Raw genomic sequence first — 21,697 nt, 5'->3', positions numbered from 1 at the left:
TTACACACTGACAGTACTGGGAGACTTTGTTTCCCTTAGTCCTTGTCAATGTTGCAACTTTACTGCAACAATTTGCAAGTGCACAATGTACCTTACAGTACAGTGCACCAGGGTCTTCCTGTCATTTCCGAAGGCTCTAGATACACTTGAAGGATTTTTTTTTGGGAGAACTGCAGATGTACCTTGGACAGGGCTGGTGGCAGTTATCTTTCTCATATTTTGAACCCTTTCCTGCCAGGTAAACCGCGTTTTCCGCGTTTCGCACAAATAGGTGGCCTGGCTCCAAAGTGGCCATGCCACAAGTTTCTTTGTCCTGGCCTTTGGCCATCTTGCCCCTTCACTGACACGGGTCAGTCCTTATTTGGGCATGCATGCTCCGGCGGGGGGGGCAGGGGGGGCGGGGGGGGTGGGTGTGTGTGTGTGTGTGTGTGTGTGTGTGTGTGTGTGTGTCACACACACACTTAGAGGATGTTGGTTGGACTGTCTGGTTCCAATACACATCCTGGGTGCCAAGAGTCTGGTGTGCTGTGAATGCCTGGCACCACCATGGTCCGTGATTGGTCCACGTATTTTGTGACTGTATGTGAGCAGATCTCCCATTGGGGGTCCTCTTTGCATTGGTGCGAATGAGATTCTGGTTAAGGGAAGGCTCCAAACACCAAACAATGTTGAACTCTTGAGTTCTCGGTGAACGAAGGATAGGATCCAAGTATCCTGAAACTATGAAGCAGAGTCGAGGAACCGCTGGTGACCCGCTGGAAGGTTTGGCACCCTGAGCCTGCATTTGTCCTGCCGGACCCCTCTACATCTGATTGAACTAGAAGGTCTGCGAAGACGCTTCGACCCATTGGAATAGTGGGACCAACTATTCTTGGCATCTTCATCAAACCCTGCAAGTACGCCTTCTCTGAAGTGTCCCTGGGCCAACCAGTGTGCTGACCAGCTTGTGCAGGACCTTTTGCTCTGATACCGCTGCTGTTTTGAGAAGGCCCTTGAAACTTGGTACATCTCTAGCTCTGTGTTCACAGCACTCGCACCGAATTTCGTACACTTGGTGTTCCCAGGTCTGGAATAAATAGAGCCTGATCCTGAGTGCACACAGTTACCGTGTCGCCCAGGCGTAGTGATGCAGGTGTGCTGCTGCTGTGCCCCTTTTGCCCCTGAAGCCTGCTACAGTGAAACTGTCCCTCCACTAGGAGCAGAGACATCGCCACTGGGAATCCACGCTGTAATTTTGTCATTGAAAGCCGCAGAGCCTCAGATTTGCCGAATTTGAACCTGCAACCGAATCAGACTCGTCTGCCGAAGTTTGCTCCGGAGTGTGCCGGAGGACGGCGAGTACCAGCAACCCTTACTGGTGGCCCATAGCGCATCCGACCCTTTTTACGCATGAGTGGCCCCTGAGGGCCCCTCTCCTTTTCACAGATAGCCCAAGCTATTCCCAACTCTTGGAACCTGCTCTGCCCTGTTGAGGAGGCCCTCCTCGAATAGTGGGAACCTATTCTGCATCGCCTCACCTACCTTCCTGAGCTGCTACAGACCCTACAAAAGACCCCGTTGCACCCATCTGCACTACCACGTGTGCCAGCATTGAAGTACGTTTGAGTCTGGGACTGGACTGCCTTTTAGTTAGGATTGTGATCACTGCAGAACTGCCAGGAGACTATTTGCACCACCTGCTTCCTTCCCTTTTTTTAGGTTGTGGACCCATTTTGTGCATTAACCCTTGGGCCACTTGGTCTTGTATATATGTATTTTAGTAGGATTGTGTTGGTCTAATAGTATTACTGTTGATAACTACTGTGTGTTGAATTTCAGAGGCCTTGAATACATGTATTTGTATTCTTAATATATATACACCTGACTCGGAGTGGTTTTTTGTGTCCTTTATTCTGTGTGCTCACTGAGGTCTTTCAGTCACCCTCACCCCTCCTGAGACCTAGTCTTGACCGCCGTCGATACTACCTAGATTGGTCTGGCTTGTCCAGAAAGTTACCCTGTTCCAAGAAACTAGGCTGGCCTTCTGAACATCTACCCACCAGATCAGAGTTCAGAAATCCATCTTAACAAGAGTGTAAGGGAAAGTGGACAGGACCTAAGGGTATATCGGGGTTACTCATTGCAGTGACTACTGTGCTCCCAACCCTTGATCCGCTTTCCTCCATACACCCTTCTACCTTCCTTCCTATCTTTTCTGTACGTTAGTCTCAAAGGCGGGTAGAAAACTACTACTAGGAGTGTGGCCCTGGCATGGTGTCCGGAGTCTGAAAAATACTTTAGGGTTTGGGGTTTTCTGTGTAAAATAATTTGTGCAATCGGAGTGGGCCGGACATCACTTGTGTATGGAGGAAAAGGGACTTTGGACTAGGAGTACAGTAGTCACTAGGTTGAGTAACTTTAACATTTTGTATCTTGCCCAACTCACTCTACTTTTATTTTATTCACACAGACGCGGATGCAGAGTTTGCAGCCTGATCCCAAAGCCCAGTACCGAAGTGTGTCTGAAGCGCTTAAGAGAATTGTCCTCACCGAAGGCTTCTGGAGACCCTTAAGAGGGATAAACATTACCATGCTTGGGGCGGGTCCTGCTCATGCCTTGTATTTCGCCTGCTATGAAAACATGAAGTGGACTTTAAGCAACGTTATTCACCAAGGTGGAAACAGCCACATAGCAAATGGTATTCATGTTTTTAATCTAATCACCTTTTACATTTTGATGTTTGATAATTGATGCAGACACCATTTATATACATATCCTGATTTATCTGTTGTAACATTGTAGTGCATGTATACATTTTGAATGTTTATAGGATGCAAATGTATTTAATGAAACGGGCTTGAAGTGAAAAGTAAAGATTGAAGCAAAATAAAATTGTGGTTCATATAGAATTCATTGAACGCCCCAAGAAATCAAATGTAATCCCGTTCCAAAATGTGGGGCATAAGGATCTGCTTCCACTTTGTATCCCCTGTACAATCAAAAGGATTCATTTGGGAATCAGATGATAGATGCATTTTGGTGTTGACAGGTGTTCGTTGGAAAACGTGGAAGAGATTTTGTTCCCCATTTCGTCAGTGCTACTGCACTCCACTCTTAAGAAATCGCTGCAATGGAACATTTTGGCACTTTAACAAATAACCATTTTACTGTATGTGTAACAATCGGCAGGCCTCCTATAACCACTGCCTATTCTTGCCCATCTAAAAAAATAAAACTCAAACAAATAAAACACCAGAGTAACGACGATATGAAAGGTTTGCACAGTACACGGGAGTTTGTAGCCGGTAGACCAGGAAGTCTCTAGAATGAGAGAATAAATCTAACTGAGACAAAAGGTGAGATGCTGAGGAGCAGATTTTAGAGATGAAACTTCTCTAGAAATTGCCATTTCACAATTGTCCACTGGAGTAAACCCAGAGGCATTGCGACCCAATGGTTTGTGGATCCTCCAGCAATGTAATGTTAATGATTTGCGAGAGGTTCTTGGGGGAGGGGGGAACAGGGGTGGATGTGATTGTAAAGGAACACCAGTTTTGAAGTTGTTTTTGATCAAAATGCATGTTTTGGTTTGGTGCCGTGGCAATGTTGACCAGTTTGCTGTTGGGTTGCATTATGCTGAAGCACTGGAGACAGCAGGAAATCTCTCAAACTTGATTTCAATTGTGCATCCACAAGCTGCAGAGGAAAAGGAAATCTGGTAAATACCCCAATATTTACCTTGCTGACCTGTTTCCTCCTGTCTCTGGCCCTTTGAGGAATCCCAAAGATCCTGAAGCGGCAAATGTTATTTTCTGAGATTTCCCACTCAGAGGCCAGCAACATTGCATGTGCCAGGGCTCATCCTGTGGTGATTCATTGGCACCCTAAAGCTCTTGAGGAGCTATGTTCCTGTAGGAGTCAAAGCTACCCCTCCGCCAATCTCTTCACTGTTTTCCATCTGTGTTGCACATAATGCTACTCTGCAGATTGACTGCCTGCGCTCAGGGAACTGAAGAATGTTGAAATGCCATTTTGTATTTGTTGTAAGAGTAATCTTGTTGTTGGGCCCCCATTGGATCTGTGCCATTTTTTTGCACACATGGCAGAAAGAAATACATGGTGTAGTCTACAATCAAGATGTGTACCACTATGACTAAGGGTTGGATGGTAAGGCACCTGATGGGAGCTGACTCGATGTGATTAAGATCAACGAGATTAGTTTCCTCTTCCCCTCCCCTCTGTATCCTCGCGTTCGATGTATACCAAACTTTGTACATCCATCCCTCACCACTGCCATCATCTGCATCATTTGATTGTTATTTCCAGATTCCCTGTAGTCCTCTAATAAAATGTATTTCATACAATTCCAGGAACTCATAATTAAGGATGGCATGTGTCTCCATGCCTTTCTTCTCTTAGAGCCCACAGATGCGAAGTGCCACAGAACCTACATCTAGAGTATTCCCCCACAACTATTCCTCCATCACAACCAGACACTCCTCCAGTAAGGAGCTAATTTTCGAAGTTGTTCTAGCAGCCGACTCCTTACAATCCCTGTTAATTGCCACGTGTTGCCAAAATTGGGTACACTAATCCACATCAATTGTGGCTGGTCACTGGATTCGGACGGAAATTAAGCCCATACCATCCATATATAATGCCAGAAGAAACACAAGTGACTCCAGGACTCGGCGCCAAAGAAAAAGATTGTTTAATAGCATAAACTATGAGTCGTAGCTACATCTGAGAACAATAGCCCTCTACTTGATTACGCGTTTCGGCTACCATGAGCCTTTGTCAAATCGGGGCCAATATTATTGCGAAAAAGTCCATATGACTGTTGTCTGAAATATAGTTAAAGGGACAATCCCAAAGGCTGAAAGTTCTGCCGCTCGGGCTTCTATTCGCGTTGGCTGCACAGTGCCAATAGACCATCCTCACCCATTTGGGGGTTCCAGGCTTCAAAGAACGAAAGAGCAGGTAACCATATCAACCTTCTAGTCTACAATGGCATAAATAACAAAGGTCCTCTCCAAGCGGCTTTGGATTCATTCCCCCTACTTGGACCATAAATGTAAACAATAATCCTCGTGTCTCAGATCCTAGGGGAGGTTATGGGATCATGTAACCTGACATTTGCCAACATGGTGTTCAACCAACAAATAGCCTGTAGTCCTATTGGTGGTGGAAAAGGGGTTTCTACTGAAACTGCATTACTGGTCCTTTTCTGATCCTCCTGTAGTTCAGAAAGGAGAAAAGCTCTTTATTTGGAAGTAGACAAACCGGTTCGCATGAGAGGAAAAACAGTCTTTTGGGGTTTGTATCAAGTATATATTTTTCAGGTGCAAATGAAAAACCAGGCACACCTGTGTACATGTTGGATCTTTTTCCACCTCGGTGTTCAGAAATCCCCAGTACTGATTTGTTCCTAGCTATGCCAAAGGACTGGAGTTGTACACTGAACCTGCACAATGTGTTTGGAGGCAAACTGGTAAAAAGGTGCAAATATCACATTTAATATATGATTGAATAAAGCTTTTGTATTACGGTTTTCAAAAGAAAAGGTATACCATAGTCTTGTCAAGATGGTTCTTCAGCTTATAAAGTCTCTTCTTTTAATTTCAAAGACACAAGGTGAAAGTCCTCCGTTCGCACTTCAGTCTTTTGTGAAAACCTTGGTTCTTGGTCTTCCAGAATGCACTGTCTGCACTTCTGCCCATCCTTATGGGATGCATTTGTTAGTCATCTAATGTGGGGACAAAAAACCTCAAGCCATGCTTTCCAAGCTAAAACATCCCAAGCTATTGCATCCCAGTTTAGATCATTAAATCAAACCTGCCCAGCCTTGTGGGGAGCTTGCTGGTGTAAATACCATGGCTGAGATGTCCGAGTAGAAAGCTGTACTACTTAAACACCTCAGCTGACCACAAGCCATACACTTTTTTTTTTCACCTAATGTTCAGGATATTAGAAAGTTAAACCCCAGAATGGGTACTTTTTGAACGACACACCTTCCACAAAAGAGATCCACAATGAAAAACGCAGCCCCAATTTACTATCCAGGTTCTTATCCAGCTTGAGTGCTGGCCCAACAGTATGAGAAGGGGAAATTCTTCAAATTATGGACTTGACCATAAAGGCCTAAATTGTAGACGGAAATAAGATCATTGTCAAATCTCCTAAAATAGCAAGCTATGGGAGGCTCTCTGAAATAACTTGGCCGTGGCTGAATGCAAAAGTACGGCTTGGAGTGATTCTTCTCGATTTGAAAAAACCTGCGAGAATCCATATCCAAGAATGGAACGTTTGAACTGTTTAAGTTGTCGGGTGATCAACCGGGCAGTGTATAATCAAAGCAATTTGGAACTGAGCAATAAACTCTCCACCCCCAAGATTATATTGGACTTTCTACCGTCAGTCGTCATGAGCATATTGCATACCTTATCTATAAATTGATTGCCATAATATTGGTTTCTGTGACTTTCAAAACATTTATTCTGCTTCCCTGAGTGGTTTTCTTAATAGTTTAATTTGTTCATTAGTTTAGTGTTTCCCCTTCTGACAGTTTTTGACCTTATTTGTTCCATTTTGCTTGTTTGTATATTTTATGTCTGCTGGTGATAGCCAGCGTAAGAACTTGTTTGGGCAGGCAACCCTGCAGATGAAGGTTTTGCTTTTTAGACATTCTGTCTGGTGAACATGTAAAGAAGTGTTGTCCTTCTCAAAGGACGGAGAATGTGAGTTTTCTTTTTCTTTTTCAGTCCAGTCTGTCATTATCTCACCAGACTGGCAACTTTAGCTTGCTGGTTCCAAATTCTTTTCTGAATCCCATGGGCCCTTGTCACTGGTCAAGCTGTTATTAATTTAGCAGTGCCTTCTTAATCAGTTGCATTAGAGTTCACTATTAATCAAAGTAGACATTAAGTGATGATCTTGGGAACCCCAGGTTTAGTGGATTTTCCCATCCCACCCCATTCCTCCTTTGGTGATGGGACAGTAACGCCACATTCCGGGACTTGTGGTCTCTTCAAGACTGGCAATACCACAACCTGCTAACATGCAGGATGGCACAATAGTCCCTCCTATTTGCAGTCTAGAAATACAGCTATGGTAGACAGGGATTTTTCAAGGCATTTGCCTCCAGCATCTCAGCGGGTGATTGGAACACAGAAGCAGATTTATTGAGCAGGAGATCATTTTGGAACTACAAATGGGAGTTTTATTAAGATGTGGTGGTCTCCTAAAATCAGAAGTGTGAAACTGCTCAATTGAATTATTTTGCATCCCATTTTAACATTGTGGTCAGGACAACTCGCACAAGTTTAACCACAACGTAACACCCATCCGCACTCATGGCAAGGATCCTCCATGTCTCCATGGCCCGCACATCTTCCTTCAAGGTGAATGTAAACCCGCTCCTGGAAATGCTATTTCCTGCCCCTTGATTCGCTGCAGTGTACCAGTTGTGCGCCTCACTTGTGGCAAGTACTTAAAACTACAGCTACCTAGTCACTTCCTCACAACAGCCTATAACCCTGGCCTGACATCCTCCTGTATGTCCTTTTGCCACCCCAATCTGCCCAGGCACTGCACAGCCACCTTTTAAGGAAGATGCCTACCATGCGCTCAACGACATAGAGCCCAGATCCTCGCCGGGGCAAGCACACGCCAACACCAATGCTGTACGAGGCTCCTCCAGAAACACAGGGCAGGTCCTCCCCCACCCCCCCCCCTTTTTTATTTTTATTTTTTTTTTTAACCAGAGATGCATCCGACAAGCACTGCCCATAGAAATATGAAGCGCTGCACAAGGACCCACCGCCCACCTATCCTCCTGGGGACCCACCCTAAGATTGATAGGAATATGTTCATTCCCCTCAGGAAACCTCCCCACCTATATCTATATCTATATATATATATATATATATATATATATATATATATATATAATCCCCCCGAAATGGCTGATGGGAGCCCTCAATTAACACAAGATCATTCCTGTGCATGCCGACATAAATGACCTTGTAATCGCCCTCAAACTTGACTTCCTGGCCGTCACAGAAACCTGGCTGCACACCGCCTCTGGCCCAGCCTCTAGCAATCCCCCCTGGCTATGCTAAACATAGGAGTGACGGACCTAATTCCAGAGGGGGAGGTGTTGCGCTGACGGCTAAAGAATCCCTTCCCATCAGACACCGGACTACATCGCTGGAAGGGAACTGTGACCTGCTCTCCACCAAAATCTGTCTCTCAAACAGATACCCTCAACCTCCACATTGTTTATTGCCCATCCTCTCATTCGAGGTAGATCACTTACATACACTGGGCACTAACATCAAGCCCACTTTCAGAACAATTCTCCTAGGAGACTTGAATATTGATCTTAATGACCCCTCGACCTCAATGCCACCTTGGTAGCTAACTCACTCAGCGCACTCGGATTTATCTATCGAATCAACAACCCAACCCACTCCAAAGGCTGCATTTTATACTGGGTAGCAGACCATAATTGCCAAATCTCTATTTGCGCCAACACCCCCTGTCCCTGGTCAGACAAACCACATTGTGAAAGACACAATCTCTCCTACTAGACACCTTACCCATGCCACGGCTGCCATGCCTTCTGCACCTCCCGTAAAACAAGGACGCAATTGCTCCATTGGTACAGGCACTGCATCCATTGCACCTTTACACCCACGACCCCAGCATACTTGCTGACCTCTACTATAAAACTACCACCACAGTGGACACCATTGCAGCCCTAGGATCCCTCAAATCCAAACAAGTAAAACATGTAAACTCCTGGTTTACTTGAGATCTCTGTGCCATAAAGCGTACTGCAGAAGGTAACTGGAGAAATAACCCCACGGACACACCCAGAAAATATTATTTGTCAGGGCTGCTAAAATCTATAAACGAGCCATCACCACAGCAAAATCCACCTACTATAACATGATGATTGCCGGTGCCAAATCCTGCGCTTGTGAGATATTTACCATACTGAGGGACCTAGAAATTCCCCTTGAACACTCCCTCACCTGCCATTATTAAAAACAAAGCTTTGTGCACAATGATACAAAGTGCCATGCTGAACAAAATTGAAACGCTACACAAGAAAATTCACCACAAATCCTTACTTAAAAGCCCAGCTGGTAAGATAGCGCAGCGGGTTGAGCGCTCGCTGCTGCAATCTGAGCGTGATCTGCAGGTCACAGGTTCGAATCCCGGCAAGGCCAACTCAGCCTTTCATCCTTCCGAGGTCGATAAATGAGTACCAGTTTCGGTTGAGTGATATTGTATGTAAATATGTGCTCTGTAAAGCGCTTTGGATTAAGGTGCTATATAAATAACACATCATTATCATTAGAGGCCACAGAGCAGAACCTGATGGTCAATTTCAGCTCTGTCTCGGAAACGGATGCCGCTTCCGCCGCCATGCTAAAGGGCCCGACACCCTCTAGGTGCAAATGGGATGTCTGCCTAGCTTCCATCCTAAGGTATTGCTCAGAAGCCCTGGTCCCCTTCATCACCAGATTAATCAACAGCTCCTTTGCCTCCTGCCTAGTACCTTCCTGCCTTTAAAGAAGCTTAGGTTCTCCCGCTTATCAAAAAAGTCTTGCTTTACCTCTCCATTCCAAACTACCGGCCCATTACCACTGTCCCCTTTCTCTTGACAATATTGGATAGATTGGCTTACGTCTTGATTCAGTAATTCCTTGAGACTCCCCACATCCTGGAACACGCCAATTGGGCTTCCGACCGGGCCATGACACGGAATATGCCCTGCTCGACTTGAAGAACCAGCTGGACGAGTTCAGAAACGAGGGGAAACCTGCCTTTCACCTCCTTCTCCTGGATCTCTCAGCTGCGTCCGACCTAGTTCACTATCAAATACTGGGCCACCACCTTACCACTGCGGCCCACTTCTTTCCTGAAGCTACTTTCTAGGTTTTTAAAACACAGATCATGAGTGTTTGCCGAGAACGCCAGTGCACCACCCCCCCCATCCCATCCCATCCCATGCCATGCCGTGTGCCCCAGTGCTCATGCATATCCCCCACCCTCTAGAACATATTCACCAGACCCCTCTTTGACCTGCTAGATTCCCCTCCCTTTGTCAGGCAACTACTTAGATGAGACTCCCACGCTATGCAAAGTATACACGACGATCCAAGCTTGGATGGCCGCCCACCGCCTCTTTCTGAACGATGAAAAGACTGAGATCCATTTGTTTCGGCCATCAACTGTAATGAAGAAGCTGAACTCCCAGTAGCCATCATTCAACATTGATGGCATCCAAATCCCGGCATCTTCCTCAGTAAAGACCTTAGAAGTGTACCTCGACTCCGCCCTCTCAATTACGTGTCATGTGAATGCCATCGCCTCATGTGCTGCACTACCGTTGAAACGTATTAATGCCTTCAGACCCTTCCTCTCCCAGGACAATCGCCTCCCTATCGCCCATGCAATCATTCGGGCACAACTTGACTATTTCAACGCCTTCTTTGCGTGCACCTTGCAACACAAGATTTGTAAGATGCAAGTGATCCAGAATAACGCCATCAGAGCTACCCTCAATATTCCCAAAAGGGAACACATCTCGGATGCCAGGAAGGATGCACACTGGCTTCTGATTTGCAAACGAATCATTTTCAAGACCATATCTATTACACATAGATGCCTCGCCAACTCAACCCCAACTTAACTCTCACAGAAGATTTTCAGAGCCCACTCAGGCAGACTCCTCAGTTTGGCACATACCAACAGGCATATGCTGCTTAAATTCCGACGGACTAAAGCTGGCGGGGCACGCTTTCCTACCTTTGCGGCTAGATAATGAAACGCACTTCCGCCGGCACTGAGAGCAGAACCGTCATATTGGGTGTTGGAGAACACTGCAAACCTGGCTAGTCGCTTATCTTTGTTCCGCTGATTTTTCTGTGTTTTAAAAAATATATATTTTTGACCTCCCAAGATGCTTTGTAAGTGGTTGTAACAGCGCCTTCATCCCCCCTGGTTTAGTGCACTTTATAAATGAATAAACATAAAATATCACCCTTGCGCATTCTAGTGGCCTGGGCCGCAATTCTGTGGGCTATGCGTTGAGTTTGAGTCTTAGTTGGAACAATTTGCTGGCATGCATGTTTCCTCCTCTTGCACTAATGTACACACTTCTGACTAAATGCACACAGTCACCACTGCCTGCTTCTTCTCAATGTTCTTTCTTGGAAGAAAAGCCTGTTTTTTTTTTTCACCCCACCTCCACTTTAATCATTGAACCTGGAACCCTGGGTCTAACTCCACCTTGAGCTATCGCGGGGAAAATGCAGAAATCGTCGGCTAGAACAGCCTCAGAGTAACCAGAGTATCTCAGCAAATGGCTGCTTCTGACATTGTTGCCTACATGAGGGATCGTAACATGTTCATGTACATGTGGCAGTTTGGTGTTGTCCTCTTTTATTTCAAGCTATTCAGAACAGATTTCCCTGTTGCAGGACTTTTCTGGCAGTGTTCAGTGCCTACAGAATAGATTTTCATACTCCTACGTCCCGTCCCCTTTCTGCCATACTTTTGGGACATTCCGTCCTGTGGGACAGGACCGGAGCACTTTTTGTAAAAAAGCATCAAAATGAAAAAATGTGTCTTCTCTTTTTACGCCGGGTACTGCATGCGGCTCTAACCCCGCCCTCATTAGCTCCGCCCCAGGCCCCAGGCATCACCCTTCAGTCCTTTTCTTTGCACGGTCAGGCCAGACGCACTAGCACACCGGGAACACCTTTTTTCTTTCCTGGTCTCCTGCTCCGGTTCTGCAGTCGCGTAGTCCTCCGTCTATGCCGGAACATCTGGGATTTGCCACTTGTTGTTCTTGCGAGCGTCGCTTCGCTAGGACAAAGCCCCATTCTCTCTTCTTGGAGTGTCTGGGACCGGATCACCGTTGGGACTCTTGTTTCTTCTGCGACTCCCTTTCGGTCCAGGCACTTCAATGTCTTTGTAGGTGGGAGGAAATCTTCCAGAAGGTTCCTCCATCGCATTTCCAACTCTTCATTGACGGAAAGAAGAGACCCCCAGTAAGTTCAATACTTTTCAGGGCACCCCGGCCGGGGGATTCCTTCCCGGGGTCCTCTAGGTCCGGCCGGGGCTTCAAAAGCTCTGCTACCCGGTTATCCCCGAGGTACCTCGCAGGCCTAATGGGCGTACCAGGGTTTTCTCCAAGGGTTTCTGCGAGGGGCCTGCCTATACCGGATCACAATCTGAGGTTCACCGATCAGGTGCTAATAGCCAGCATAGTCGTGCTGAGGCGTTTGGTACCGGAGTTTGTGGCGCTTCCCACACAGACACCGGGGTGCGCCCTGAGGCCTCTGTTTGAGGCTTTCTGTACCGAACTCCGGTTCGAGGCCCCTCTCGGGGGAGATATTAAGACAGGCTCTGTTCCGAGGTTCCGTTTAACGAGGCTAGGGTGTGTACCAACAGAGCGGAGAGGCCTGTAAAGGTCTTGTCTGTGAGGTGGATTCCTCAACTTTCCCGTGCTCGCAGAGGTACCGGTTCTGTTGAGGGGGCACAGGGAGAGGTCGTCGACCGTAACTCCTGTTGCCGAGGTTCCTGCTTTTTGGAGGCTAAATCAAGGGACAGGATGTGCAGTTAACATCCAAGGCCCCATAGTACCGGCTCTGCCGAGGATCCTTGTGTCAAGGCTAAAATTTCTGTCAAGTCCCCAGACCAAGTGCCTCATCTACACATGTGACGCAGTTCTCAGATGTTCACAAAATGGCAGGTGTTCCTGCATGGTCTACTGTGGCCATTTTGGATTCTTCCCTCATACCCACGCTCTCGTTGGTGGGTGCTAGGAACCTTCTTTTTGGTGGACAACCTTATCCACGCGACAGTGTGAATCCGTTCCGCCTCTTCCTATGACTGGCGTGCTCGGTAACCACTACCACATTCGGTCTCGCTTCCTCCTACATCTGCCCTATTGGTCTTTGTAGACCCGGTTGGTGGCAGGCCCTCTTGGCAGCCCTCCTCTCTACGTTCGTGGGATAATGTTCCTCATGAGAGGCCTCTGCCCATTCCAGCGCCTAAGACCTCTGCAGAGGATGCCTTTTTTGGGGAAATTTCAAAGTCTAATGAACTCTGATCCCACGAGGGAGTACTTTAAGGGCCTCCTTAAGGAAATCTGCCCTCAGAGTCTGTTGCCTGCCCCAACGGTTCCTGTCATGGTGCCCGTCGCCCCGGCAGTAACACCTCTGCCGCCCGACCCTTCTCCGGCTCTTTCGCCTCTTCCTCCCTTGTCACTGGTGGGCAAGTCTTCAGCAGAGCGTTGTCAATCTGACGCCTGTTGCGTCGTAGTCGGGGGATCCGGGTGCTCTAGACAACCCTTTGGCAGATCAGGACAGTGAGGACCAGCCCCGCTCTGTACGAGCATTTCACGACCAGCTACTGGACATGTCACTCCTTGACATACCAGTGCCTGAGGCACCCGCTCCACAGGAAGGGGTGCTTTCGGGGCTGCTAACCTTGACTCCAGAGGAGTGCACCGGCCTGTCCCTTCAGAGGGAGGTCCTGGCCGAGGCACGCAAAGTATGGGATAAACCCCACACAAGGCTGCACATAAATAAAAGAATTAACGCACGCCTGTTACAGGCTTCACACCTGTGAGGAAGTAGCCTTGGTGTCATGCCTGCTCCCGTCCTCGACGGTGGTAGCGGCCGCCACTCTGCAATATAAGCCGTCCTCTGCGACTTCCGCGGCTCAAGTTCTGTCCAAGGATGACAAATTGCTCAATTCCTTGGGCAAGAAAATGTTTGCCAATTCGGCGCTACAGTTGCGTAAGGCCAATGCAGAGCTCATCTGGCGGCGGCGAATATGAAACTCTGGAGAGATTTGGCTGACTTCCAGGAGTTAATTCCTGTTGACAGGTTAGAAGACTATAAAGGCAGCTTGTCGGACGCTATAGTGTTGGGGCAGTAAATGCTGTAGGCTGCTGCGCATCATGTCGACACCTCAGCTCGTGGCCTCGTGCTGTGGGTGGACACCTCGTCAGGATTGGCTTCATGCAGCAAAGTTTTCGAAGGAGGTCCAAGATGAAGTTCTGGACCTGCCTTTTGATGGCAAAGACTTGTTTCATTCTTCAACGGATGACTGGCTCACCAAGACTAAGGCGAGCACGCAAACTGCCAAGTCTCTGTTGCTGCTCCTGAAGGCCCCAGTCAAAGCTCAGAGATCTGGGTCCCTATCTCAATCCTCTTCAGGTCTTAGAGGGTTCCATGATCACAGGTCGTGTAGGACTGATCCTCTGCCAGGTAATTCCCGCTGGAGGCAGCCACGTGTTTGTTTTTTCTGTGGTCAGCCTCTTCAGGGACAGGTAGTCTCTCTGTGGAAAAGTCTGCAAAATATTATTTGGCGCTCGCACGAGACTCCGGTGGGAGGATGAATCTTTCCTCATCTGGAGGCGTGGCAAACCGTCACTACTGACTGGTTGGTTTTGTCCATTGTTCAGGCGGGCTTCCGCTTGCCCCTCCACCCTTCAATCCTCCCTTTCTGCAGTTGAGGACACCCTCCCTCAGAGCCGAGGTCCAGAAGCTTCTAGATCTCGGGGCTATAGAACCCGTTACCCTAGTGGAATGAGGGGAGGGCTTCTACTCTCGTCTGTTTACGGTGCCAAAACCCAACCAGGCTGGCCTGCGCACCATTCTAGACCTTTCCCAGTTCAGCCTTTCTCTTCCCCAAGAGAAATTCAAGATTACGCCCTGCCAAATAAAGTCCTCTCTTCAGAAGGGCAACTGGCTCAGCGTTGTGGAGCTTCAGGATGCTTATATACATATCCTGATCTGGAGCCCGCATCGGAGATATCTGCGGTTCTCCCTTGGAGAGGAGCACTATCAGTTTCGAGTGCTCCCTTTTGGTCTCCGCTCTGCGCTGTGTGTCTTCACAAAGATGTCAGTCATCGCTGCTTTTTTTTTTTTTTTAAGGCTACAGGGTATTCCTGTGTATTCATATTGACGACTGGCTTCTGCGCTGTCCTTGTCCGGTGAAAGCCTCGAGCAATCTTCAGTCTCTCCTTCAGCTCCTGTTCATTCTTGGGCTGTCTGTGAACTGGCGGAAATCCTCCATGACGATCTCTCAGGACCTGATATTCCTGGGTTTCCGTTTGAACACGATCGACTGCAGGGTGTAATTGATGGTGAACAGGATGGCGGATCCGTTAACCACGTGTCAAGTCTTCATTCAGTTGGAGAGCATGTCCGCCTGGTGGTTCCAGAGGCTTCTGGGTCTCATGGCCTCGTGCGTGCTTGCTCTTCCCCTGGAGCATCCCAAGATGCGATTTACGCAGTTGGCTCTTCTGAGCTCCTTGCTCCAGGCGGTGGACCCGGACACCAAAATGATCCCGGTTCCACCCTACATGACAGACCTCCTTTGGTGGTCTTCTTCCAGCAATCTGTCGGTGAGTGCGCCCTTTCAGGAGCTCTCCCCTCAGGTGACCATTACGACACTCCTCCCTTATCGGGTGGGGCGCGACAATTGATCATCTTCAGGTTTTCGACCTGTGGTCGCCGCAGGACAGACCATTTGACATAAATTATCTGGAACTTCTGGTGATTTTCCAGGCGCTCAAAGCTTTCAAGCCAGGGATTGTGAACAAGGTGGTCCGCATCTGCACGGATAATGTGGTATCCATGTTTTACATCAACAAGCATGGGGGTACCAGGTCACCTCCCCTTGTAGATTTAGCCATTCCGATTTGGGAATGGGCCATTCAGCACAGTGTTTGGCTGTTGGCGGTACACATTCCGGGCCAGCTGAATGTAACGCTTTCTCTTTATGCTTCTGGGAATGGGCTCCGAGCCGCTTCCCTGGGGGATGCTCTCGATATTCGTGACACAACTTGAGTGCCTACGCCTTCCCGCCTCTTCCTCTGATTCACCGGGCGCTATGCAAGCTCAGGAACACGTTGAATTGAACTCTCCTGTTATTAGCCCTGTGGTGGCCAGCCAGATTCTGGTTTTCGGAGCTTCAGCATCTGTCAGTCTGCTCACCGATCAGGCTTCCGCTGATTCCCGACCTGCTTCTCCAGATCGATCAGCAGTTGTGGTACCCCTCCCCACAATCGTCCGGCTTGGTGGCCTGGTGCCTGAGTTCAAATCTTTAGAGTTTAAATTTGTCTGCGGATGATATATGCGTATTATCCAAGCGGCTAGAAAACCTTCGACCTGGTCTCAGTATAGGAGAAAATGGCTCCGTTTCTGTCACTGGTGTTTAGCAAAAAAGCTGGACCCCAGAGAAGCTGCTATCGACACAGTGCTGTCTTTCATTTCTCATCTGGCAGCTTCAGCCATGCATGTTTTGTTTTATAGGACTTATTTTCAGCTATTGCCGCCTATCTGTCCACGGACTCTTGCTCTTTTTTTCTTTGACAAACCCTGTCATTAAAAGGCACTTTGCAGGTCTGTTTCATCTGTATCCACCTGTGCGCAGCCCACATCCTAAGTGCGATCTGAATGTGGTCCTTACTGCTTTGTCATAAACCCTTCAAACCCATGCCTACTGCAGACTTAAAATTCCTTTCATGGAAAATGGCCTTTCTGATTGCGGTAACTTCGGCAAGGCGTGTAAGCGAGGTTCAGGCCTAGTCGGTAGAACATCCATTCCTCACCATTTACAAGGATTAGGTTGTCCTCCGGACCAATCCCGCTTTCCTTCCAAAGATGGTATCTGATTTTCATCTGAACCAGTCTTTTTCCTTACCAGTTTTCTTCCCAGAACCGGTTTCAGATGCTGAGGGTTCTGCATAATTTGGATGTAAGGCGAGCTCTTAAGTTTTATTTGGACAGAACATCTAATCTTCGGAGCTCTTCCCAGCTCTTGGTGACCTTCGGGGACCCAAAGCGAAAGCCGGCTACGAAGGCAACTAACTCCCGATGGATTGCTTCCTGTATCTCTGAAGCATATTCTGTTCAGGGCCTTCCACCTCCAAAGGGAATTCATGCCCATCTTGTGCAGGGCAATGCAGCTGCCATTGCCTTCCAAAAATATTTTCCCTGGGAAACCATTGCCAAGGCAGCCACATGGGCTTCCCCATCAGCTTTTGTGACGCATTACTGCTTAGACATGAGCTCCAGGGCTGATACTCAGTTCAGGCAAGCTGTACTTAAAATCTCTTTCAGTAAAGGAGTTCATCCACCCATTATCCTGTAAGGAGTGCTTGGTAATCTCCCAAAAGTATGGAGTAAAGGGGACGTGACGTAGGAGTATAATAGTTACTCACCGTAGTGACTACCTTACTCTTAGCCCATAGTCCCCTTTCCTCAATACGCCTGCCGTCCCCTCTAATAAGTATTCTCTGTTATTGCTTATATGGTCTCGGGCCTGGCGATGGAAAAGGACTGAAGGGCGATGTGTGGGGTGGAGCTAAGGAGGGCGAGGTTATGGCAGCATGCGGTACTCCCCGTAAAAAGGCCACAGGACGGAATGTCCCAAAAGTATGGGGGAAAGGGGACTATGGACTAGGAGTTAAGGTAGTCATTACGGTGAGTAACTTTATTAATATTTTCCTTGACCAATCCATGCTTCTAATCTACCTAAAATCAAGCATTTTGTAATTGTTATCCTGGAGACCTGCCTCCTAAACGACCTTCTCAAGCTGAAATGGCTCAAAGCTCGCTGAATGTTCATTGGCATGGGGACAACAAATGAAGTCCTCTAACAGTTTACAACCTATTAAAAGGTCCAATCTGACCAGCAGTATTTTAAGGCATAAACAGGTCATTGTGTGGATTATAGATTAAGTTTAGAAGATTCAAAATATATTTTCCAAGGGTCTGCATGCTCCTGCAGTGGGGGCTAAAGCAGCATAGGTAGAATCACAAATGCATGTGCCCATTGACCTTTTCTGCAGCAACATGGTGTGCAACCATTACGCAAATTGTTTGGGTAGTGTAGCTTAGGCCATCCTCCCACCAAATTTCCTTTTCTCTGGTTTCTCTCAAAAGCATGGAGGGTAGGGGACATGTGCTAGTAGGTGAAGCTACTCGTTAGTGAGCACTCTGTCCATATTACGCTTTCCTCCAAACGCCTTCCCTCCTCCACTTGTTTGCCCCCGCTAAATGTTTGATTATTTATAGTCCCGGTTTGTGTGGATGGAAAAGGATTAACTAGCACATGGCATCATTAGAGGTGTCACCTGACAATGCAAGAGGGATGTCGGTAGATATGGATGTACACAGCGATTCTGACTCCAAGGGATTATTCCGATTTCCATATTTCAAGAGTATGCCCTTTATTGGATTCCAGATATTTCGCACCCCTGTGGGCAGTGAGCACGCCAACAAAGGCCACTGACCCTTTCAGTAAACTCTGAGGGTGATTGATGAATCTCCTCAAAAGTTGGCCAAGCTCACCTCTTAAAAGACGGTGAGTATTTGCTATGCAGAGTTTCTGTGGCTTTCAAGTCAGGTCCCTGGACAAGAGACCACTGTTATCTGTGAGGCAAAGATTTGGAAAGGGCATTTTTGCTACATTTTCCTTCATAGTGTAAGCGATATTCAATCAACACTACAGCTAAGTCAACGCCTAGTCTGGGATGCTGAGGAAAACCCTTATTGATGTATTTTTATGTCCAGTTCAGTACTCTGGATGACGACCCTTGTATAACACCTCCCTCTTAGAATCCCCCTGACCCCACTGAGCCAAGAAGTAGGTTTGTTTTGCAAATTAAAAGGTTTGTTTGAAAAATGAAACAATATATATATATATATATATATATATATATATATATATATATATATATAATCTATCTATCACACTTTATAATAAATTAATATCGGATAGTACACTTAGACATATGATGTTGATCCACAATGGGTAATGTTACAGTGGTACACTTGATTACTTAGGAGTAGTATAGAGGATGAGGTAGCTGAAAATGAATGGGTAATCTGGCACTAGCACCCTTCTTTACAATCAATGAGGAGTTAGTATAGGATGGATAAAGTAGCAAAAATACTTTTATGGTTTCAAGGGAAAAGCAATGAGGAATAAACTGCAGTACAGAAATACTTGATATGATTTTAGCAAAAGATAAGATAATCACTTTTTCTCTGGCAATTCACCCCCCTCCCCTATGCAATGTAAGAAATGGAAGGAGATGGAAAGAGGAGCACACAGTTCTCAGGAATGCAATCAAATACAATATGAAATTCAGTTCCCCCCCCCCCCCCACCCCCTGGCAAGCTTAGAGGAAACAGGTAGGAGTTTGAAACACAGGCCCAAAATGCTTTTTAAATGTGATGGCAATGGATGGGAAAATGTGCCAACTGATTTTAATTCCCTCTAGAGATTCAGGGTGAATGGGAGATGCGTGTTGGTATTAGTTCAGGCTCACTTTAGCAATGCTCTATGAGTTATTACCAGGTTACGAATTTTAACAAAAGAAAGAATGGAGCTGCTATTTTGACAAGTGGAGAAATTGAGCCAGAATCGCAAATCGCGGTAAATTTCGCGAGTGCGTAAATCGTGATTGCGGAAAAAGTATAAGGAGTAGGAAGTCGGTTCTAGGTTCGTTGGAAAGCCTAGAATCACAGCTTTAAAATGAAAGCCCAAACGGTTCCAGAGATACGGACGATATAATAAAGGTAGATTTTCAGATTTAAAGTAAAACTCAAAATGACAGGTGACAGTTTGCAGCTTTAGAATGACAGATGACAGCTCGCAGCTTTAGAATGACAGATGACAGGATTACTAGGAGGCTGTTCTACTTAGGTTAAAATAGTTTGGATTAGATTATTTTAACTAAGAGATTGGTTCTGCTAGCTACTCACAATGTCAAGTTGAAATAGGCCTCGTCACGGTCTGGTCAGGTTGGACGGGACTTCCGGCGGGTGGTTCTGAAGTCCCGACTATCTGGGTCAGCTCTGCTCTCTGGGTCTGTCAAGCACCGGATCTGCTCACAACGGTCTGGTTTGTGGTTCTCTCGGGTTCCGGATACAGCACTGCTTTCTGGATACTGCTACAGGTTCTTGCAAAAATTCTTGGCAAAAATTCAAACAGCTCGCCCGGCTGTTGAATAGTTTGGTTGGTTTTGAGGCCTGCTGAAGAGGATTCAGCTGATGGATTCAAGCCTCTCTGCTACAAATTCTTGAGTTAATTTCTGCTACAGGTTCTGGAGATTGATGGATTTGAAGTCTGGATCTCTGGATGTGAAGTAGTCGGTCAGCATGCTCCGCAGCAATTGGAATTGAATGTCTCTACCTGTCCCAGCAGTCTCTTTCTGTGTTTTGAAAATGGGTGTGTGCCTGGCATAACTGAGCCTGCCCCTCTCTACTTGTCATTGGCCCAATTCTCCCCTCTCCCATGATTGGGGGAAGGAAATGTGAGTCAGAGTGATGCTGTAGGTTTTATGGTCAGAGGAACCTCCCCTTGTCAGATTGCACACAAATCTATTTCTAACCCAAACACACATTTATCTATGTACCATTTTTCTAATATTATAGGTCCAGTTAACATATTTTCTGTAGCACCAAACAATCCGATCCCTGTCTTTGTACGATGTTGTGTCCACTGATGACAGAATTCTCCCCTTTTCATCTAGATAACGACCTCTAAACCTTTCCAGATTTTACACAAATGTGCACCAGGGATATGGGTTACAGATGATAAAGTGTCAGATTTTTAACATGCATACATTTGGAGTAACAACCTTTTTTTCGCTACTATCCCCAGGAACATACTACAGGGTCCTAACACCTCTTAAAATGTGCACAGAAAAATGACAAGAATAATGATATTAATTATATAATTTTGATCAGTCCGCACTATGCGTTATCTATCTTTTTAAAATTATGCTCTGGTCAAAAAGGGGTGTGGCCTCCCACATCACAGGGTGGAATAACTGGTTTATCCACTTCCCCCAAGCTCAGCTGCTAGCAGAGGCACTGCCCCTCCCAGTTTCCCCAAGAGGAAGCCACTTTACGGCCCCCCCAATATAACATTTGCCTGAGTCCAGGACAAGGCTTTGTTCAACCTCCTGCAGTCTGCAGGTCCCCTCCCTTAATTCAATCAGGGAGATGTGAGCTCCTTTTGGCAGGGGCAGCAGGATGCAGCCAGGCCTGGGATGAATGGCTGAGCAGGTTTCTCCTGTCGGGGGTAGATGTCACTTTAGTTCCCAGTTTAAATCAAAACTTACAATTTTTACATTTACATTAAATAATTACTTCCTTCAAGTCATTTCAGAATATAGTTTTACATCGTATCCACCTCTTAGCAAGTTTTTCCTTGGCCTGGTTTTGTTTCATTTGTTCAGTTTTACACACAAGTCTGGTGGTTTTAAAACGCCGGCTTTCTGATAGTGGCGAGTACCGGTATTGCAACCATTTTTGGGATTAAGAAAATGAATTCCCCACAGTTCGGAGTTGCTTTTTGGCAATCAGCATTGCCATTCCCAACGGTTTCAGGCTACTGTGTGTGTAGCCCAATGGTGGTTTTAGGCAGTACCCTCCTGTGCTCACAACATAGGCAAAAATGGGTGGCAGCCTATTCTTCATGTTTTCCCTGTGCACTCTCTGGGGAGTTCTTGCCATCATGTTTTCCATGCCAGTACTGCAGTTTTATGGTAGGGCTTGGATGCATGGGTAAAAACATCCCACAATAGAAAACCAAAGGTTTGAAGTCACCCCATTCCCCTTACATCCCCCTCCCCATTGACTCTCCCCAACCTAGACCGGGGAA

General features: G+C 46.8%; 1 protein-coding gene across 3 annotated transcripts in view; it reads left to right on the top strand.

The window, feature by feature from the left end:
* SLC25A37 (solute carrier family 25 member 37) overlaps nucleotides 1–21,697 on the top strand; it is a 119,289-nt gene that overhangs the window by 79,143 nt on the left and 18,449 nt on the right. For 2 of the 3 annotated variants that reach the window (XM_069617604.1, XM_069617605.1), the window contains one exon: nucleotides 2,450–2,678. The exons of the other annotated variant lie outside the window; for it this stretch is intronic. In XM_069617604.1, coding sequence (XP_069473705.1) covers nucleotides 2,450–2,678 — 229 coding nt within the window. The remainder of the gene's footprint in view (nucleotides 1–2,449; nucleotides 2,679–21,697) is intronic. 3 annotated transcript variants of the gene reach the window in all.

The sequence above is a fragment of the Ambystoma mexicanum genome, chromosome 10, assembly GCF_040938575.1.
Source record: "Ambystoma mexicanum isolate Mex_15411 chromosome 10, UKY_AmexF1_1, whole genome shotgun sequence".
NCBI lineage: Eukaryota > Metazoa > Chordata > Amphibia > Caudata > Ambystomatidae > Ambystoma > Ambystoma mexicanum.
Note: the sequence above shows the minus strand (reverse complement) of the source record. Positions and strands in the feature narration are given on the sequence as shown.